Here is a 22,756-nt window from a genome sequence, read left to right as displayed (position 1 = left end):
TTGTGAAAAGGAAGATGCAGAATGCCAGACCCAAAAACGCAGAAGAGTTGAAGGCCACTATCAGAGCAACCTGGGCTCTCATAACACCTGAGCAGTGCCAGAAACTCATCGACTCCATGCCACGCCGCATTAACGCAGTAATTGAGGCAAAAGGAGCTCCAACCAAGTATTGAGTATTGTACATGCTCATATTTTTCATTTTCATACTTTTCAGTTGGCCAACATTTCTAAAAATCCCTTTTTTGTATTAGCCTTAAGTAATATTCTAATTTTGTGACACACGGAATTTTGGATTTTCATTTGTTGCCACTTCAAATCATCAAAATTAAATGAAATAAACATTTGAATGCATCAGTCTGTGTGCAATGAATAAATATAATGTACAAGTTACACCTTTTGAATGCAATTACTGAAATAAATCAAGTTTTTCAAAATATTCTAATTTACTGGCTTTTACCTGTATATAAAAAATTCATAAATAAAAAAAATAATTCCTCGCCTGTAAGTTGCAGTATAGTTGATGTGTTTGTAAACCAAAGTGAGAAAATGAATGTGGATCACAAACATGACATCACTCTGTTCTCCTATTGGCTGCTTGGATGTAAACAGGAAGCAGTTTGTTCTTGGGAGTGTGTACAAAAGCCAAAAGCAGTGAAGTTGTCACGTTGTGTAGATGGTAGGGATGTCCCGATCCGATATTTGGATCGGATCGGCTGCCGATATTTGCCAAAAAATGCGTATCGGCAAGGCATGGGAAAATGCCGATCCAGATCCAGTTTAAAAAACAACTCCGGTCCGTGTTTTCCAACGCACCGATTTAAATAATACATTCCACTTTTCTGCTGCTCCCTAATTTCCGTTCCGCATTTTCCAGCACACCTTCAACACATCCACAATTCTCACGCAGTTGCTTTTAGCTGCTGGCATTACACGACAGGCTCTTCTCACACTTTCTTGTGTCTCCCTCTCACAGACAGCGAGCACACCTTCTCACACACGTCACATACTGTCACGTCATACGTCACATACTGTCACGACACACGTCACATACTGTCACGTCATACGTCACATACTGTCACGTCACACGTCACATACTGTCACGTCACATGTCACATACTGTCACGTCATACGTCACATACTGTCACGTCATACGTCACATACTGTCACGTCATACGTCACATACTGTCACGACATACGTCACATACGTATACGTCCTCCCCGAGCAGAGAGGTAGCAGCATGGCTAACTTTAGCTGTGATGCTAGCGCAGCCGTGCGAGCAACGCTCCCTCTAAGGTGCTCGCCTGTGCAATTGCGCACCGTTTAAGCGTCCTCTGCGCATAGCAAATCTATGCCACGCACAAAATCGAATAAAAAAATAAGCGCATAACAATTTTCGACACACGGACACGACAGAGAAAACAGTTTTCGTCATCATTGTTCAAATATTGTGACGTCTGTCGAGACGCTTATCTCCATTCGGTGCCACACGTCCACACCATCAAAATGCCGAGGCAAAAATTTCCACATCAACACCGTATGAAAAAATTAGTGATTTTTTTAGTTGTGATTTCCTTCTCTGCATGAAAGTTTAAAAGTAGCATATATTAATGCAGTATGAAGAAGAATGTTTTAATGTAGACATGCAAGCCTTGAAAGAAAATGTTGAAAATCAAGACTACATTTCCTGCAAATGGGTGCATTTCTACCCTATATTTTAACTTTAGATTTATTCTCATATCAAACTCTTTTGGCTGTCTTTTTGACACTTACCCTCCACACCCTGGATTATAAATAATGTAAATAATTCAATGTGATTATCTTGTGTGATGACTGTATTATGATGATAGTATATATCTGATAGTATATATCTGCATCATGAATCAACCGACTTAAAGAAGTGTAAAAACTTATTGGGGTGTTACCATTTAGTGGTCAATTGTACGGAATATGTACTTCACTGTGCAACCTACTTGTCAAGACTAGGACTATGGCGTGGTTTGTTCTCCCAAGGTGCAAAAGATTTGGACCATACGTGGCGTGAAGGGGAATACATGATTTATTTAAACACTATAACTACAAAAAAAAGTACAAACGAAAAGCGCGCACAGTGGCGGAGAAACGACTTGGCTATGAAAACAAATACTTGCACAAAGGCAGAAACTATGAACAACAAAAAACACTAACTGTGGCTTAATAAACAAAAACTTACTTGGCATGGAACCGGCATGAAAAATAAGCAGCAAGGATCATAAGGGTGTGGAGAGTGTGCAGAAGCATAAATGCGGGGATGTCACCAGAAAGGCAAACTGAAAACAATGAACTTAAATACTACAGACATGATTAACGAAAACAGGTGCGTGACTCAAAACGTGAAACAGGTGCGTGACGTGACAGGTGAAAACTAATGGGTTGCTATGGTGACAAACAAGAGTGCACAATGAGTCCAAACGTGGAACAGGTGAAACTAATGGGGTAATCATGGAAACAAGACAAGGGAGTGAAAAACCAGACACTAAAGAGTCCAATAACTAAACAAAACATGACTAAGACAAAACATGATTACACAGACATGACACTACTAATAAAAGTCTCAATCAATCAATCAAAACACATAGAATCATCATACTGCTGTGATTATATGCATCAAGTGTTCATTCAAGGCTGAGGCAAAATATCGAGATATATATCGTGTATCGCAATATGGCCTTAAAATATCGCAATATTAAAAAAAGGCCATATCGCCCAGCCCTAGTTTCAATGATGCCATTTCTGTATAATTTTGTCTATTTTGTGTTTATCCTTGAATAAACAGGTCAGTTTCTTGTTACCAACCATTGTGTATTATTCAAACTCCCCTAATTCAGCTGGCTAGTTGTTATCAAGAGTACTAAAACCCTTTTCAACATGATTCTGACAACTAAGTCGGCTAAATAACTTCAAACTTTAATACATGCTCGGATAGGCCAGTATCGGTCAGTATCGGTATTGGATCAAAAATGCAAAATCAATATCGGTATCGGATCGGAAGTGCAAAAACCTGGATCGGGACATCCCTAGTAGATGGTAAAAAAAAAAGAGAATAAAATGACAGGGAAAGGTCCTGCTTTTGTATGTGTGTGCCTTTTTGTGTGGGGCAAAATTGGTATTTTTATCATCATTTTTTCTAAATTGTTCAACATTCTATTGGCCGGCTCTAAATCAGTTTCTCTTATTTCAAACCCCAAAAGCAGTGAAGTTGTCACGTTGTGTAAATGGTCAATAAAAAGAGAATACAACAAATCCTTTTCAACTTATATTCAATTGAATAGACTGCAAAGACAAGATATTTCAAATAATCATGAACTTAGAATTGCAGAAAAAAGGCATTTTTACCAGTGTGTTACATGGCCTTTCCTTTTAACAACACTCAGTAAAGGTTTGGGAACAGAGGAGACACATTTTTGAAGTGGGATTCTTTCCCATTCTTGCTTGATGTACAGCTTAAGTTGTTCAACAGTCTCATATTTTAGCCTTCACACATTTTCAATGTCTACTACAGGCAGGCCAGTCTAGTGATTATTTTTATATTTTTATATTTAGTTAATACAAAAAAATATTTACATTTTATTTTTTTAGGTTTAATTTTAAAAATATTTTTTAAATTTTAAAAATATTTTGAATTTATTTAAAAATGTATAATAGTGATTATACTAATTCAAAGTAAAAATCTGCATAGCAGACCACATAAATGCATGGGAAGCGAAGTCATGACGTCATAGGTCAGTGCCTTGCTCAAGGGCCGAAAGCAGTAGCTCTTTATTTTCCTGTGTTTGGTATCTTTTCCTGTCCAGGGGCCTCATTAATCCGGCATTGTCTTGCTGAAATAAGCAGGGGCGTCCATGAAAACCATGTTTGTTTTTTTTAATGTCAAAAACGCAAAAATGTGTAATATTGTTTTCCCAAATTAGTTTTAAAAATGGAATATTTGATGTGAATTAATTGAAACCCTAAATAAGTAAAAAAAAAAAACCCAGAAAAAACATTCTTTTGATTCATTATTATTTGAATTTGAATTATTTGAACAATAACACTCATAAAAGTGTTAAAAGTAAGTCATTTATCAGTATGTATTATTTTTACTTCAACACTTAAATCTCTGGATGAACTTCAGATCTATTTGTCGGTTTTAAGTTGTACACCTTCCGCCCGAATGCAGCTGAGATAGGCTCCGCGACCCCAAAAGGGACAAACGGTAGAAAATGGATGGATGGAAGTAGGATGGCAGCTCTGTGTTATTAGTGCTCATTTTCTCATAATAACATTTTCTCATTACATTGTTTGCTCTTTCAATCCAATTGTACTCTTTTTCTTTGTAAAAATCATTTTAAAATGGCCCCCGGGGGCCACACTTTGGACACCCCTTGCCTAAAACAACACAAGAATAGGGCATTGTTCTGTGAGAAAGGCCCCAGGAGGCCTTGACGACAGATTTGGAGCCTCGCATATTGAATGAGCCGGACAGGTGAATACAACTTTTGCATAGATTCACCCGGCCACAACAATGGGTACACATCCGAACGATTCAGACTCTGCATAAAAACACCTGATTCAGGCAGCATTTAGGAGCCTCAAAGACGTGTTTGTACACACTAACCTGTCTGTGATGTCGTGATGTTGATCACCGCCGTTCCTTTGGGGGTGGGGCTTAAGTCCGACACGCCATTCTGGCTCTGGATGAGGAAGCTGTAATTGGAGTCGGGCTGAAGGTCGGTGACGACGACCACGGCCGAGGAGAGGCCGAACTGTCGAGGCACAAAGTGGACGCTGCTGCCGCACGGCACGCACTGTTTGCCCTCGCCCGAGCACTTCCTGCAGTGCAGACTGTAGGTGATGTCACCGCGTCCGCCGCCGTCCCGGGGGGGCGACCACTCCAGGGTGACGCAGGTCTCGTTCACGGCGGAGATCGGGTTCTCCGGAGCAGACGGAGGTCCTGAGTGGAGAAGGGGAGACATTTGGGAAATAATTCAGAAATTATTTTTATATTTAGTTAATACAACAAAATATTTAAAATTTATTTTTTAGGTTTAATTTTAAAAATATTTTTTAAATTTTAAAAATATTTTTTAAATTTTAAAAATATTTTTTAAATTTTAAAAATATTTTGAATTTATTTAATAATTTATAATAGCGATTATACTAATTCAAAGTAAAATCTGCATAGCAAACCACATAAATGCATGGAAAGTGAAGTTATGACGTCATAGGTCAGTGCCTTGCTCAAGGGCCGAAAGCAGTAGCTCTTTATTTTCCTGTGTTCGGTATCTTTTCCTGTCCAGGTGGCCTCATTAATCCTGAATCCTGAATCCTGTCCAGGGGCCTCATGTACAGAAAAGTCCATTTGCAAGTAAAAATTCAAAATCGAGCGACATCTCTTCTTTACATCGAAACTTGACATCGACCGCAAAGTAGCAATACGATTGAGCTCGGCAACGCGCTGGCCAATCAGAATCCAGTAGGAGGTGCTTGTGTCTCCAGGAACTGAACATACACTCATTTTAAAAATTAAAAAAATGGAAGAGAATTGGTGTCATTCACAACAAAATGTGTTCAGACTGGAGTTGATTGTAAGATGACATCATTTGGACAGCCTCCATGTAGCAGTAGAGAATGGACCAATGGATTTGTTTGAAATATTTTATATTTAAACAAGCCACAAAAAAATACGGAAGACTTTGACTCTTGTTTGAATACTCAATGTATTATTACAACCCAGGAGAATGTCTCGCAGGCGCTGATTATTCCTGACATCTGTATCTGACATCACATGGACAAAGATAAGACCTTCTGGAGGAAAGTTCTGTGGTCGGATGGAACAAAAATGGAGCTGTTTGGCCACAATACTGTCATGTCTGTGTAATCATGTTTTGTGTTAAGTCATGTTTTTGTTTAGTTATTGGACTCTTTAGTTTCTGTCTTTTCACTCCCTTGTCTTGTTTCCATGACTACCCCATTAGTTTCACCTGTTCCACGTTTGGACTCATTGTGCACTCTTGTTTGTCACCATAGCAACCTTTAGTTTTTCACCTGTCACGTCACGCACCTGTTTCACGTTTTGAGTCACGCACCTGCTTTCACTAATCATGTCCATAGTATTTAAGTTCATTCATTTTCTGTTGTTCGTCCTGACGACCTCACACCACATGTATGCTCTGTCCATTTTTTCATGTCCATGTTCACGCTGCTCCTTTTTTGTCCATGCCAAGTAAGTTTTCTTTATTCAAGCCATAGTTTGCAAGTTTGGTTTAATCGTTCATAGTTTATTCTCCGCCACTGTGCGCGCTTTTTGTTTGATCCTTTTTTTTGTATTTATAGTTAATAAATAAATCATGTACCTTAATTCCCGTCTCGCCCGTGCCAACTTTCCGTTGCATCCTGGAAAAGCACACACCCCCGGACCAAGTCCTGACAAATACCCAGCAATATGTTTGGAGGAGAAAAGGTGAGGCCTTTAATCCCAGGAACACCATGCCTACCGTCAAGCATGGTGGTGGTAGTATTATGCTCTGGGCCTGTTTTGCTGCCAATGGAACTGCTGCTTTAAAATGGGACAATGAAAAAGGAGGATTAGCTCCAAATTGTTCAGGACAAGCTAAAATCATCAAAAGTGGGCGCAGTTGGGTGTTCCAACAGGACAATGACCCCCAAACACACCTCAAAAGTGGTAAAGGAATGGCTAAATCAGGCTAGAATGAAGGTTTTAGAATGGCCTTCCCAAAGTCCTGACTTGGACAATGCTGAAGAAACAAGTCCATGTCAGAAAAGCAACACATTTAGCTGAACTGCAGCAATTTTGTCAAGAGGAGTGGTCGAAAATTCAAGCAGAAGCTTGTGAAAATTGTACGTACTATCCCCAAACAATATGTTCATTTATGAAAGTGAGGATAACTAATAGATTGGAAGAGTAGGGCTGAAACGACGTCATCGGTTACGTAAATACGTCGAGGACGTTTTTGTTCGTCGACGCGTCGCATATTTACGTCACACTACCGTCATGGCGGAGCGCAAAGCAGACGATGCGAGCGGTGCGAGCGAGGGGAAAAAAAGCACGCCAAAAGTCGTCAAAAGTGTGGGAGTATTTCAATAAACGGCCTAAGAAGAAACGCTACTTTTACTCCGCTACTTTTATCTACATTCAGCTCGCTACTAATTTTTATCGATCTGTTAATGCACGCTTTGTTTGTTTTGGTCTGTCAGACAGACCTTCAAAATGCGTGTGTGTGTGTGTGTGAGTATATATATACACATATATATATATATATATATATATATATATATATATATATATATATATATATATATATATATATATATGATATGTGTGTGTATGTTACTCAGTACTTGAGTAGTTTTTTCACAACATACTTTTTACTTTTACTCAAGTAAATATTTGGGTGACTACTCCTTACTTTTACTTGAGTAATAAATCTCTAAAGTAACAGTACTCTTACTTGAGTACAATTTCTGGCTACTCTACCCACCTCTGCTAATAATGTTGTTGCATGCACACTGTGTCGAGCGGAAATGGCCTATCATAGCAGCACAACGGCAGCGTTCTTGCCATCACCATCAACCAGTCAATCGTCCGCGTGAGTATGCGTTGTCATCATTACACAAAAACATGAATGTGTCATTTGTATCTGCGTTGTAAATTCATAAACTAAAGCACCGTTTCGCTCTGAGAGGAGCGTTTGGCGTGCCTGTTCAGTGTTTACAAAGACGTGCTCCTCTTTAACGCTAACGTTAATTAGTTGTGCAAATACCTTTTACAACATTAACAATTACGTATACTATGTACAAACGAACAATTAACTTTCACTTTAATCATACTATCATTGTTGTGTTATTAAGCAAAATAAGCAAAAGTTTTACTTTTGTTGAAATGTTTACACTGTTGTTACAGAATATTTCCGTTTTGTACTTTTTTTAATTGGATGTTTATCTTTATTTTTGCACATTTTAAAGCAAAATAAGCAATACTTTTACTTTTGAAATGCTTATACTATTGCAGAATATTAAGATTTGCACTGGATGTTTACTTTTATATTTGCACATTAAAAGCAAATAAGCTACTTTTAATTTTGTTAAATGTTTACATTGTTACAGAATATTTTGTCATGTTGTTGTCAATGTTGACTGAGTGGCCATACTTTTTTTTTTGTAAATAAAAGCCATGCCTTTTGAAAAAACTGGCCTACATTTATTTTTTCATCTTCATTTTAAATTAAAAAAAATAATCGGTAAAAGGAAAAATAATCTATAGATTAATCGAAAAAAATAATCTATAGATTAACCGATTAATCGAAAAAATAATCTATAGATTAATCGATAGAAAAATAATCGTTAGCTGCAGCCTTATGGAAGAGAAAGTGCAAGAAGTAGACATTTGGCCTTCAGTTCATGCGTGACTTTGGGAAGGTCTTGGTGGGTTGTGGGTGGAAGTCGCTACTTTGAAATGATTAGTTGGAGCTTCCACAAAGAAGCGAATTGGCTGCTGCCGCACGGAGGCTCGCTGCCACACGTCACACAATAAATAATCATAATGTCATCCATGTGTAGCCAGCGCCATCGGGGCTTGAACCCGGCTGGGAGTCGAGAGAAGCTCCAGACCAAAACGTCTGCTCATTGTCCAGCACGACTCAAAGGCGTCTGGGAGTCAATTTCCCACGAGTCATCGCTTCTTGTGATTTACAGCCCTTGAAGGGGAACAACACTTCTTTGGGAATGTTGCTTATCACACACAATCTGTATGAGAGACAAGAACACACTACTTTTTTTACATTTTTTTTAAAGATATTAAAGATGATAAAAAACGCTTCAAAGATGCAGCTAATGAGAAACACTGTTGTGGTCTTCAAAGTCTCTAGAACAACTTTAAAAACCTTCGTCAACGTTTTATATACACACTCCAAGTATATATATAATATAGTAACAGACACCTTCATAACAATATGTAATATGTACAATATACACACTGCAAGTATATATATAATGTAGTAACAGACACCTTCATAACAATATGTAATATGTACAATATACACACTGCAAGTATATATATAATGTAGTAACAGACACCTTCATAACAATATGTAATATGTACAATATACACACTGCAAGTATATATATATAATGTAGTAACAGACACCTTCATAACAATATATAATATGTACAATATACACACTGCAAGTATATATATAATGTAGTAACAGACACCTTCATAACAATATGTAATATGTACAATATACACACTGCAAGTATATATATAATGTAGTAACAGACACCTTCATAACAATATGTAATATGTACAATATACACACTGCAAGTATATATATAATGTAGTAACAGACACCTTCATAACAACATGTAATATGTACAATATACACACTGCAAGTATATATATAATGTAGTAACAGACACCTTCATGACAAGATGTAATATGTACAATATACACACTGCAAGTATATATATAATGTAGTAACAGACACTTCCATACAAATATGTAATATGTACAATATACACACTGCAAGTATATATACATAATGTAGTAACAGACACCTTCATAACAATATGTAATATGTACAATATACACACTGCAAGTATATATATATACAATGTAGTAACAGACACCTTCATAACAATATGTAATATGTACAATATACACACTGCAAGTATATATATAATGTAGTAACAGACACCTTCATAACAATAAGTAATATGTACAATATACACACTGCAAGTATATATATATAATGTAGTAATACACCTTCATAACAATATATAATATGTACAATATACACACTGCAAGTATATATATATATAATGTAGTAACAGACACCTTCATAACAATATGTAATATGCACAATATACACACTGCAAGTATATAAATAATGTAGTAACAGACACCTTCATAACAATATGTAATATGTACAATATACACACTGCAAGAATATATAATGTAGTAATACACCTTCATAACAATATGTAATATGTACAATATACACACTGCAAGTATATATATATAATGTAGTAACAGACACCTTCATAACAATATGTAATATGTATAATATACACACTGCAAGTATATATATAATGTAGTAACGGACACCTTCATAACAATATGTAATATGTACAATATACACACTGCAAGTATATATATATATTGTAGTAACAGACACTTTCATAACAATATGTAATATGTAAAATATACACACTGTAAGTATATATATAATGTAGTAACAGACACCTTCATAACAATATGTAATATGTACAATATACACACTGCAAGTATATATATATATTGTAGTAACAGACACTTTCATAACAATATGTAATATGTACAATATACACACTACAAGTATATATATAATGTAGTAACACACACATTCATAACAATATGTAATATGTACAATATACACAATGCAAGTATATATATAATTAAGTAACAGACACCTTCATAAGAATATGTAATGTGTACAAAATGCGAGTAGATATATAATGTAGTAACATACAACTTCAGAACAATATGTAATATGTACAATATACACACTGCAAGTATATATATAGCATGTAGTAACAGACACCTTCATAACAATATGTAATATGTACAATATACATACTGCAAGTATATATATATATATATTATGTAGCAACAGACACCTTCATAACAATATGTAATATGTACAATATACACACTGCAATTATATATATAATGTAGTAACAGACACCTTCATAACAATATGTAATATGCACAATATACACACTGCAAGTATATAAATAATGTAGTAACAGACACCTTCATAACAATATGTAATATGTACAATATACACACTGCAAGAATATATAATGTAGTAATACACCTTCATAACAATATGTAATATGTACAATATACACACTGCAAGTATATATATATAATGTAGTAACAGACACCTTCATAACAATATGTAATATGTATAATATACACACTGCAAGTATATATATAATGTAGTAACGGACACCTTCATAACAATATGTAATATGTACAATATACACACTGCAAGTATATATATATATTGTAGTAACAGACACTTTCATAACAATATGTAATATGTAAAATATACACACTGTAAGTATATATATAATGTAGTAACAGACACCTTCATAACAATATGTAATATGTACAATATACACACTGCAAGTATATATATATATTGTAGTAACAGACACTTTCATAACAATATGTAATATGTACAATATACACACTACAAGTATATATATAATGTAGTAACACACACATTCATAACAATATGTAATATGTACAATATACACAATGCAAGTATATATATAATTAAGTAACAGACACCTTCATAAGAATATGTAATGTGTACAAAATGCGAGTAGATATATAATGTAGTAACATACAACTTCAGAACAATATGTAATATGTACAATATACACACTGCAAGTATATATATAGCATGTAGTAACAGACACCTTCATAACAATATGTAATATGTACAATATACATACTGCAAGTATATATATATATATATAATGTAGCAACAGACACCTTCATAACAATATGTAATATGTACAATATACACACTGCAATTATATATATAATGTAGTAACAGACACCTTCATAACAATATGTAATATGTACAATATACACACTGCAAGTATATATATATATAATGTAATAACAGACACCTTCATAACAATATGTAATATGTACAATATACACACTGCAAGTATATATATAATGTAGTAACAGACACCTTCATAAAAATATGTAATATGTACAATATACACATTGCAAGTATATATATATATATATATATATATATATATATATATATATATATATATATATATATATATATATATATATATAATGTAATAACAGACACCTTCATAACAATATGTAATATGTACAATATACACACTGCAAGTATATATACAATGTAGTAACAGACACCTTCATAACAATATGTAATATGTACAATATACACACTGTAAGTATATATATATAATGTAGTAACAGACACCTCCATAACAATATGTAATATGTACAATATACACACTGCAAGTATATATATCATGTAGTAACAGACACCTTCATAACAAAATGTAATATGTACAATATACACACTGCAAGTATATATACAATGTAGTAACAGACACCTTCATAACAATATGTAATATGTACAATATACACACTGCAAGTATATATATATAATGTAGTAACAAACACCTCCATAACAATATGTAATATGTACAATATACACACTGCAAGTATATATATCATGTAGTAACAGACACCTTCATAACAATATGTAATATGTTATATAAACACACTGCAAGTATATATTTAATGTAGTAATACACTTCCATACAAATATGTAATAAGTACAATATACACACTGCAAGTATATATATAAATTGGTAACAGACACCTTCATAACAATATGTAATATGTAAAATATACACACTGCAAGTAAATATATATAAATAGTAACAGACACCTTCATAATAATATGTAATATGTACAATATACTCACTGCAAGTATATATATAATGTAGTAACAGACACCTTCATAACAATATGTAATATGTACAATATACACACTGCAAGTATATATATAATGTAGTAACAGGCACCTTCATAACAAAATGTAATATGTACAATATACCCACTGCAAGTATATATATAATGTAGTAACAGACACCTTCATAACAATATGTAATATGTACAATATTTACCGTATTTTCATCATTGATTTATGTTTCCATAGCAACGCACTTGTGACTTCTGGCAACATGTGTGTTCCTACTTCCGGAATCAAACGCACGTGTATTTTCTAATCACGGCAGACTTGGTAACAAACAACAAAGACGACTATTTTTGGACAAATGAGGAATCACATCCTTATCTTTTTGAAGGTGAACATACTGAGGATGAACTGCTGCTTATAGAAGTGAGCACAAAGGAAGAGTGAGATGTCGGAGCAGACAGAAGGGGATGAAAGCGATTTTGACGCTATGAATATGGAACTTGGAGACAAGCTATTTCAACATAAATGGAGTGCTTACCCAAAATCAACTGGAAACGTCCTGGGCCAGCTGGACCAGACTAACAAGTGTCCATGGAGTGAGTCACTTTAATATTGAAGTGATGTCATGTGTGTTGTTACAACTACACTACATACTAGCTGTGTACAAACACATTTAAAATGTGATTATTTTGAACACTGTCAAGAGTCTTGATCACTTTAAGAAGTTAACACCGTATGAGAGCATGTAACATGTTTACATGTGAAGGCAAAGTCTTCTGTGCTGCACACCGAGGCAAAGACTGCGAGGGCGAAGAGACAAATATGTGTGATGCACGGCCGGCAGTGACCACGAGGCGCATGGGCAGCGTTGGCGGCAGATCAAATCTACGCTGTGTTTATTTCAAAAGGGCCTTGAAGCAGAGTCTGGAATGTTGTCCAGACCTTGGCTGCTGGGCTGGTTGGGCACACATACATCTTCTGAGGCCGAGCGGGGCCTTGGAAAGCCTGTGGACTAAAAGCTAAATAAGAAGGCGCAAGCACCTGCTGCAGGTGCCACTAACACCTTGATGGACGACCCTGCGAGTCCACTGCAGTTAGAAAGCAACAACACCCGAACTCTGCACTCACTGGACACAGCATTAGGGACTCCTGCACTCCTACAATTGGACAGAATTTATACTTGAACCTAAACTAATTGTTTCAAGAGGAAGTGACCTTATTTGGAATTGTGTTCACAATCATTATGAGAGACATGAACACAAGTATATATATAATGTAGTAATAGACACCTTCATAACAATATGTAATATGTACAATATACACACTGCAAGTATATATATAATGTAGTAACAGACACCTTCATAACAATATGTAATATGTACAATATACACACTGCAAGTATATATATAATGTAGTAACAGACACCTTCATAACAATATGTAATATGTACATTATACACACTGCAAGAATATATATAATGTAGTAACACCTTCATAACAATATGTAATATGTACAATATACACACTGCAAGTATATATATAATATAGTAACAGACACCTTCATAACAATGTGTAATATGTACAATATACACACTGCAAGTATATATATAATGTAGTAACAGACACCTTCATAACAATATGTAATATGTACAATATACACACTGCAAGTATATATATAATGTAGTAACAGACACCTTCATAACAATATGTAATATGTAAAATATACACACTGCAAGTATATATATAATGTAGTAACAGACACCTTCATAACAACATGTAATATGTACAATATACACACTGCAAGTATATATATATATATATATATATATATATATATATATATATAATTTAGTAACAGACACCTTCATAACAATATGTAATATGTACAATATACACACTGCAAGTATATATATATAATGTAGTAATAGACAATTTCATAACAATATGTGATATGTACAGTATACACACTGCAAGTATATATATATATATATATATATATATATATATATATATATATATATATATATATGTATAAATATATATATATATATATAAATATATATATATATATATATATATATATATATATATATATATATATATATATATATATATATATATATAATGTAGTAACAGACACCTTCACAACAATATGTAATATGTACAATATACACACTGCAAGTATATATATAATGTAGTAACAGACACCTTCATAACAAGATGTAATATGTACAATATACAAACTGCAAGTATATATATATATAATGTAGTAACAGACACCTTCATAACAACATGTAATATGTACAATATACACACTGCAAGTATATATATATATATATATATATATATATATATATATATATATATATATATATATATATATATATATATATATATATAATGTAGAAACAGACACCTTCTTAACAATATGTAATATGTACAATATACACACTGCAAGTATATATATAATGTAGTAACAGACACCTTCTTAACAATATGTAATATGTACAATATACACACTGCAAGTATATATATAATGTAATAACACCTTCATAACAATATGTAATATGTACAATATACACACTGCAAGTATGTATATAATGTAGTAACAGACACCTTCATAACAATGTGTAATATGTACAATATACACACTGCAAGTATATATATAATGTAGTAACAGACACCTTCATAACAATATGTAATATGTACAATATACACACTGCAAGTATATACATAATATACTGTATTTTTGCGCTATGGTGCCATCTTTTGGACGAGTTTGCTCACTTATGCTGCAGGTTAAAATAGCTACAAATTTCCTGGTGTTTAAAGCTTTGAACCGGAAGTAGAAGTGTCGTTCTGTCTTCCAATCGTCCGTAGCGTTTCTACTCGTATGAATTCTTCATTCAACGTTTGTAAGTTTTACAATATATCTCAAACTATCTATACTTACTAAACGGTCCCGTGTGTGACGTCTGTATGAGCGTTTTCATGCATGTGTGTACGTGCTATCGTTGTTAGCATGAGCTAACAACACTCCAAGTGTCCGGGTTAGTATTATTAACTTACAATGACATTTTTTTTCTGTATTGTTTCACTTTCACAAATTCCTTAGTAAACTCACCAAAACGTCAGCGTGGAGTTATTGAGTCTGTTCAGCTGATCGGAGAGCTAGCGTGCGCCGCTAGTGGGTCCATGACCATGACTTCTGTTTTGTCCGATCAGCCGTTTTACTGCCTTGTCGCAGCCACGGTAGGTAAATAAACATTTATAAAAATATTTCAGTGCAAATAATTAATTTCACAACATATTTATCTGTAGTTAGTCCGGTGCGGCTAATATATGGACACTTATTTTTTTCTAAAATTGTTCCTTGTTATAAAACATTCATCGTTCTGCAATCTATCGTCAAAGTATCGCATCTGAGGCCACGAATGTTGATGGGGACATCCCGAAAAAATTGTTACGATAACATATCATCCATAGCTTGCGCTCCTGAATGTAAACAAATGGGTGGATATCCACTCTAACGATACTAAGTACAAGAGCCGTGTATAGTTGATACTACAATATTTTTAGGGCCCGCATGGGCCTATTCTTTAGTCTTCCGCCGCCACATTAAACTGTAATTTGACCCACTTAACATGCTTCAAAACTCACCATATTTGACCCACACATCAGGACCTGCGAAAATTGACTTTTTAAAAAAAAAAACGAACCACAAAACTCAAAATTGCGCTCTAGCGCCCCCTAGGAAAAAAAAAAACTAGACTGCCTGTAACTCCCACTAGGAAGGTCGGAGAGACATGAAACCTCTATGTAGGTCTGACTTAGACCTACATTTCATAAATTGACACCCCCCCAGCAAAAATCTACAGGAAGTTTGCTATTCCCCCTTCAAAACAACTTTTTTTGTAAAAAACGTTCACCTTTCTGACTTAGACCTACCTTTCATAATTGTATATCCTCGGGCAAAAATCAACAGGAAGTTGGCAATTCCCCCTTCAAGACAAGAAAGTACTAAAAACAGTAACTTTTGCCTCTTTGAGCTGTAATTTGACCCCCTTAACACGCTTCAAAACTCACCAAACTGAACGCACACATCAGGACTGGCAAAAATTGCGATCTAATAAAAAAACCTAACCCCAAATTTAAAAATTGCACTCTAAAGCAATTTTTGAATAAAACGGAGAACAAACTGCTCCTCGGAAGAAAAAAATGACAAAACTGCCTGTAACTCCCACTGGGAAGGTCGGAGAGACATGAAACAAAAACCTCTTCGTAGGTCTCACTTAGACCTACATTTCATAAATTGACACCCCCCCCCAGCAAAAATCTACAGGAAGTTTGCTATTCCCCCTTCAAAACAACATTTTTGTAAAAAACGGTCACCTTTCTTCAAAATCTATCTCCTCTGAGCGCGTTTGTCGTTTCGGCTTCAAACTAACACAGGAGAGAGATTAAACCCTTGTGTGTAAAATACCTGCTCCGGTTTTGATTTTATGACCCTTCAAAGACCCGCTGCGCTGATGCTGCTGCGCTGCTGTTTTTTTTTAAGATGGCTGCTTAAAAGCAGGAAGCACCAGCGTGCCCACACAATGCAGACAAGGTAGGTACACTAGACAAAAGTCTTGGGACACTTATGACTACCACCGGACAAAAATATTGGGACACTTAGGACGACAACTGGACAAAAGTATTGGGACACTTGGGACTACAACTTGACAAAAGTATTGGGAAACTTGGGACTAAAACTTGACAAAAGTATTGGGACACTTGACTACAACTTGACATAAATATTGGGACACTTCGGATTACCACTGGACAAAAGTATTGGGACACTTAGGACGACAACTGGACAAAAGTATTGGGACACTTGGGACTAAAACTTGACAAAAGTTTTGGGCCACTTGGGACTAAAACTTGACAAAAGTATTGGGACACTTGACTACAACTTGACATAAATATTGGGACACTTCGGATTACCACTGGACAAAAGTATTGGGACACTTAGGACTAAAACTTGACAAAAGTATTGGGCCACTTGGGACTAAAACTTGACAAAAGTATTGGGACACATAGAACTACCACTGGACAAAAGTATTGGGACACTTAGGACTAAAACTGGACAAATGTTTTGGGACACTTAGGACTAAAACTGGACAAAAGTATTGGGACACTTGGGACTACAACTTGACAAAAGTATTGGGAAACTTGGGACTAAAACTTGACAAAAGTATTGGGACACTTGACTACAACTTGACATAAATATTGGGACACTTCGGATTACCACTGGACAAAAGTATTGGGACACTTAGGACTAAAACTTGACAAAAGTATTGGGCCACTTGGGACTAAAACTTGACAAAAGTATTGGGACACATAGAACTACCACTGGACAAAAGTATTGGGATACTTAGGACTAAAACTGGACAAATGTTTTGGGACACTTAGGACTAAAACTGGACAAAAGTATTGGAACGCTTGGGACTACAACTTGACAAAAGTATTGGGAAACTTGGGACTAAAACTTGACAAAAGTATTGGGACACTTGACTACAACTTGACATAAATATTGGGACACTTCGGATTACCACTGGACAAAAGTATTGGGACACTTAGGACTAAAACTTGACAAAAGTATTGGGCCACTTGGGACTGAAACTTGACAAAAGTATTGGGACACATAGAACTACCACTGGACAAAAGTATTGGGACACTTATGACTAAAACTGGACAAATGTTTTGGGACACTTAGGACTAAAACTTGACAAAAGTATTGGGCCACTTGGGACTAAAACTTGACAAAAGTATTGGGACACATAGAACTACCACTGGACAAAAGTATTGGGACACTTATGACTAAAACTGGACAAATGTTTTGGGACACTTAGGACTAAAACTTGACAAAAGTATTGGGCCACTTGGGACTAAAACTTGACAAAAGTATTGGGACACATAGAACTACCACTAGACAAAAGTATTGGGACACTTAGGATTAAAACTTGACAAATGTATTGGGACACTTAGGACTAAAACTTGACAAAAGTATTGGGCCACTTGGGACTAAAACTTGACAAAAGTATTGGGACACATAGAACTACCACTGGACAAAAGTATTGGGACACTTAGGACTAAAACTGGACAAATGTTTTGGGACACTTAGGACTAAAACTTGACAAAAGTATTGGGCCACTTGGGACTAAAACTTGACAAAAGTATTGGGACACATAGAACTACCACTGGACAAAAGTATTGGGACACTTATGACTAAAACTGGACAAATGTTTTGGGACACTTAGGATTAAAACTTGACAAATGTATTGGGACACTTAGGACTACAACTTGACAAAAGTATTGGGCCACTTGGGACTAAAACTTGACAAAAGTATTGGGACACATAGAACTACCACTGGACAAAAGTATTGGGACACTTAGGACTAAAACTTGACAAAAGTATTGGGCCACTTGGGACTAAAACTTGACAAAAGTATTGGGACACATAGAACTACCACTGGACAAAAGTATTGGGACACTTAGGACTAAAACTGGACAAATGTTTTGGGACACTTAGGACTAAAACTTGACAAAAGTATTGGGCCACTTGGGACTAAAACTTGACAAAAGTATTGGGACACATAGAACTACCACTGGACAAAAGTATTGGGACACTTATGACTAAAACTGGACAAATGTTTTGGGACACTTAGGATTAAAACTTGACAAATGTATTGGGACACTTAGGACTACAACTTGACAAAAGTATTGGGCCACTTGGGACTAAAACTTGACAAAAGTATTAGGACACATAGAACTACCACTGGACAAAAGTATTGGGACACTTATGACTAAAACTGGACAAATGTTTTGGGACACTTAGGACTAAAACTGGACAAAAGTATTGGGACACTTAGGATTAAAACTTGACAAATGTATTGGGACACTTAGGACTACAACTTGACAAAAGTATTGGGCCACTTGGGACTAAAACTTGACAAAAGTATTGGGACACATAGAACTACCACTGGACAAAAGTATTGGGACACTTAGGACTAAAACTGGACAAATGTTTTGGGACACTTAGGACTAAAACTGGACAAAAGTATTGAGACACTTAGGATTAAAACTTGACAAATGTATTGGGACACTTAGGACTAAAACTGGACAAAAGTATTGGGACACTTTGGACTAAAACTTGACAAAAGTATTGGGCCACTTGGGACTAAAACTTGACAAAAGTATTGGGACACATAGAACTACCACTGGACAAAAGTATTGGGACACTTAGGACTACAACTTGACAAAAGTATTGGGACACTTGGGACTAAAACTTGACAAAAGTATTGGGACACATAGAACTACCACTGGACAAAAGTATTGGGACACTTATGACTAAAACTGGACAAATGTTTTGGGACACTTAGGACTAAAACTGGACAAAAGTATTGGGACACTTAGGATTAAAACTTGACAAATGTATTGGGACACTTAGGACTACAACTTGACAAAAGTATTGGGCCACTTGGGACTAAAACTTGACAAAAGTATTGGGACACATAGAACTACCACTGGACAAAAGTATTGGGACACTTAGGACTAAAACTGGACAAATGTTTTGGGACACTTAGGACTAACACTTGACAAAAGTATTGGGCCACTTGGGACTAAAACTTGACAAAAGTATTGGGACACATAGAACTACCACTGGACAAAAGTATTGGGACACTTAGGACTAAAACTGGACAAATGTTTTGGGACACTCAGGACTAAAACTTGACAAAAGTATTGGGCCACTTGGGACTAAAACTTGACAAAAGTATTGGGACACATAGAACTACCACTGGACAAAAGTATTGGGACACTTATGACTAAAACTGGACAAATGTTTTGGGACACTTAGGACTAAAATTGGACAAAAGTATTGTGAAACTTAGGATTAAAACTTGACAAATGTATTGGGACACTTAGGACTACAACTTGACAAAAGTATTGGGCCACTTGGGACTAAAACTTGACAAAAGTATTGGGACACATAGAACTACCACTGGACAAAAGTATTGGGACACTTAGGACTAAAACTGGACAAATGTTTTGGGACACTTAGGACTAAAACTGGACAAAAGTATTGAGACACTTAGGATTAAAACTTGACAAATGTATTGGGACACTTAGGACTACAACTTGACAAAAGTATTGGGACACTTAGGACTAGCACCTGCCAAATATGCGGGCCCGACCAATGCTGCTTGCAGCTTTAATTTTTTAATTGTTTTTAAATGAATGAAACACAGGAGAAACAGGAGAACTTTAATTATGACTAGTGTATGACCCTGGAACTACTTGGTATTGGATTGATACCAAAATGTGTGGTATCACCTGAAACTTATGTAAAGTATCTATTTATAAATGTTAGTCTTTAAGAACGTGCTTGTTTTTATTATGATTCCTCATCTTAAACGGAGCCTTTAAAAACAAGCGGTCAGTGAGTCCGCCGTGATGATTTGACCTCGGGTCCCAGCTCGGGCACTGGGGCCCCCTGGGGGCCCGCTGGCACAGTTCCTGATTAGCCTCCCCAACGGTAATTGAAGCCTCAGACTTATCCTGCTCAGTCCGTCTTATCTCCTCACTCTCGGCCAACTGTCCGTCATCATCACCATCGGAAATGATCTTGTCCCCCCCGCCTTAAGTATCATCCCGCCCGCCTCCACATGACTTATGTCGCCACCTTTTCTCCTCATTTCATCCTTTCGCCCTCCCGTGTTCCCATTTAGAGGACTTGAAGGAGGCATTAGTCACTTCCAGCTGATAACAGCTGTCACGTCTCACCTGCTACAACGATTAACGAGTGTAATCTAGCAGAACCTGATAATGTGAGCGCGCGCCCGGGGGTGTTTAGGTGTGCTCCTCTTCGTCTCTCCAAGTCTTTGTCATGGTGTCACCGTCCTCCCCGCCCACACTTCCTCGTGTCTATCTCAATCCTTCTCCTCGCGTGCCGACTCCCGCCTTCTCCTTCTCGCCTTCCTGCCCTTCGGTAAGAGTCAAATCCCACTGGCAGTGTGTGTGTGTGTGTGTGTGTGTGTGTGTGTGTGTGTTTCTACCCTTCTTGAGACATCAACAAGGAAAAGTAGCTTCCATATGAGGAGGTGTGAACAAGCGAGGACATAAACCATGGTCCCATTGCATGTAATAGAGAGCCAAATACTAGAGTCCGTGAACATTGCTCCAAAGTCAGGATTTTTTTGTTGATTTATTTGTGCATAGAAAAGTAAACATTGACAGGTGCAAAGGCAGCAATATATGATCAAACAAGACGGCAGCTAAAGAAGGACTTCCCTATTCATCCCCGCCAGGTGAACGGCTGATTTTACCACTTCCTGTGCTGACGTAAGACAAGCCATATGTGAGCGTAGGATGAACAAATACACTACAGTACGGTCTTGAGACATCTTAAAAAGGAAAAGTAGCTTCTATATGAGGAGGTGTGAACAAGTTAGGACATAAATCATGGTCCCAATACGGAAAACTATTGCATCTAATAGAGAGCCAAATACTAGAGTCCGTGAACATTGCTCCAAAGTCAGGATTTTTTTGGTTGATTTAATTGTGCATAGAAAAGTAAACATTGACAGGTGCAAAGGCAGCAATATATGATCAAACAAGACAGCAGCTAAAGAAGGACTTCCCTATTCATCCCCGCCAGGTGAACGGCTGATTTTACCACTTCCTGTGCTGACGTAAGACAAGCCATATGTGAGCGTAGGATGAACAAATACACTACAGTACGGTCTTGAGACATCAACATGGAAAAGTACCTTCTATATGAGGAGGTGTGAACAAAATAGGACATAAATCATGGTCCCAATACGGAAAACTATTACATCTAATAGAGAGCCAAATACTAGAGTCCGTGAACATTGCTCCAAAGTCAGGTTTTTTTTTGTTGATTTAATGTGCATAGAAAAGTAAACATTGACAGGTGCAAAGGCAGCAATATATGATCAAACAAGACGGCAGCTAAAGAAGGACTTCCCTATTCATCCCCGCCAGGTGAACGGCTGATTTTACCACTTCCTGTGCTGACGTAAGACAAGCCATATGTGAGCGTATGATGAACAAATACACCACAGTACGGTCTTGAGACATCAACAAGGAAAAGTAGCTTCTATATGAGGAGGTGTGAACAAAATAGG

The 22,756-nt window shown here is 36.1% G+C and overlaps 1 protein-coding gene across 1 annotated transcript in view; it reads right to left on the bottom strand.

Moving 5' to 3' along the window:
- Window positions 1-22,756, bottom strand: part of epha4b (eph receptor A4b) — a 444,124-nt gene that overhangs the window by 183,187 nt on the left and 238,181 nt on the right. The window contains exon 7 of the mRNA XM_061978729.2: window positions 4,635-4,970. Coding sequence (XP_061834713.1) covers window positions 4,635-4,970 — 336 coding nt within the window. The remainder of the gene's footprint in view (window positions 1-4,634; window positions 4,971-22,756) is intronic.

Source organism: Nerophis lumbriciformis, linkage group LG19 (assembly GCF_033978685.3).
Source record: "Nerophis lumbriciformis linkage group LG19, RoL_Nlum_v2.1, whole genome shotgun sequence".
Classification (NCBI taxonomy): Eukaryota; Metazoa; Chordata; class Actinopteri; order Syngnathiformes; family Syngnathidae; genus Nerophis; species Nerophis lumbriciformis.
The sequence above is the reverse complement of the archived record's forward strand: the minus strand, read 5'-3'. Positions and strand labels throughout refer to the sequence as shown.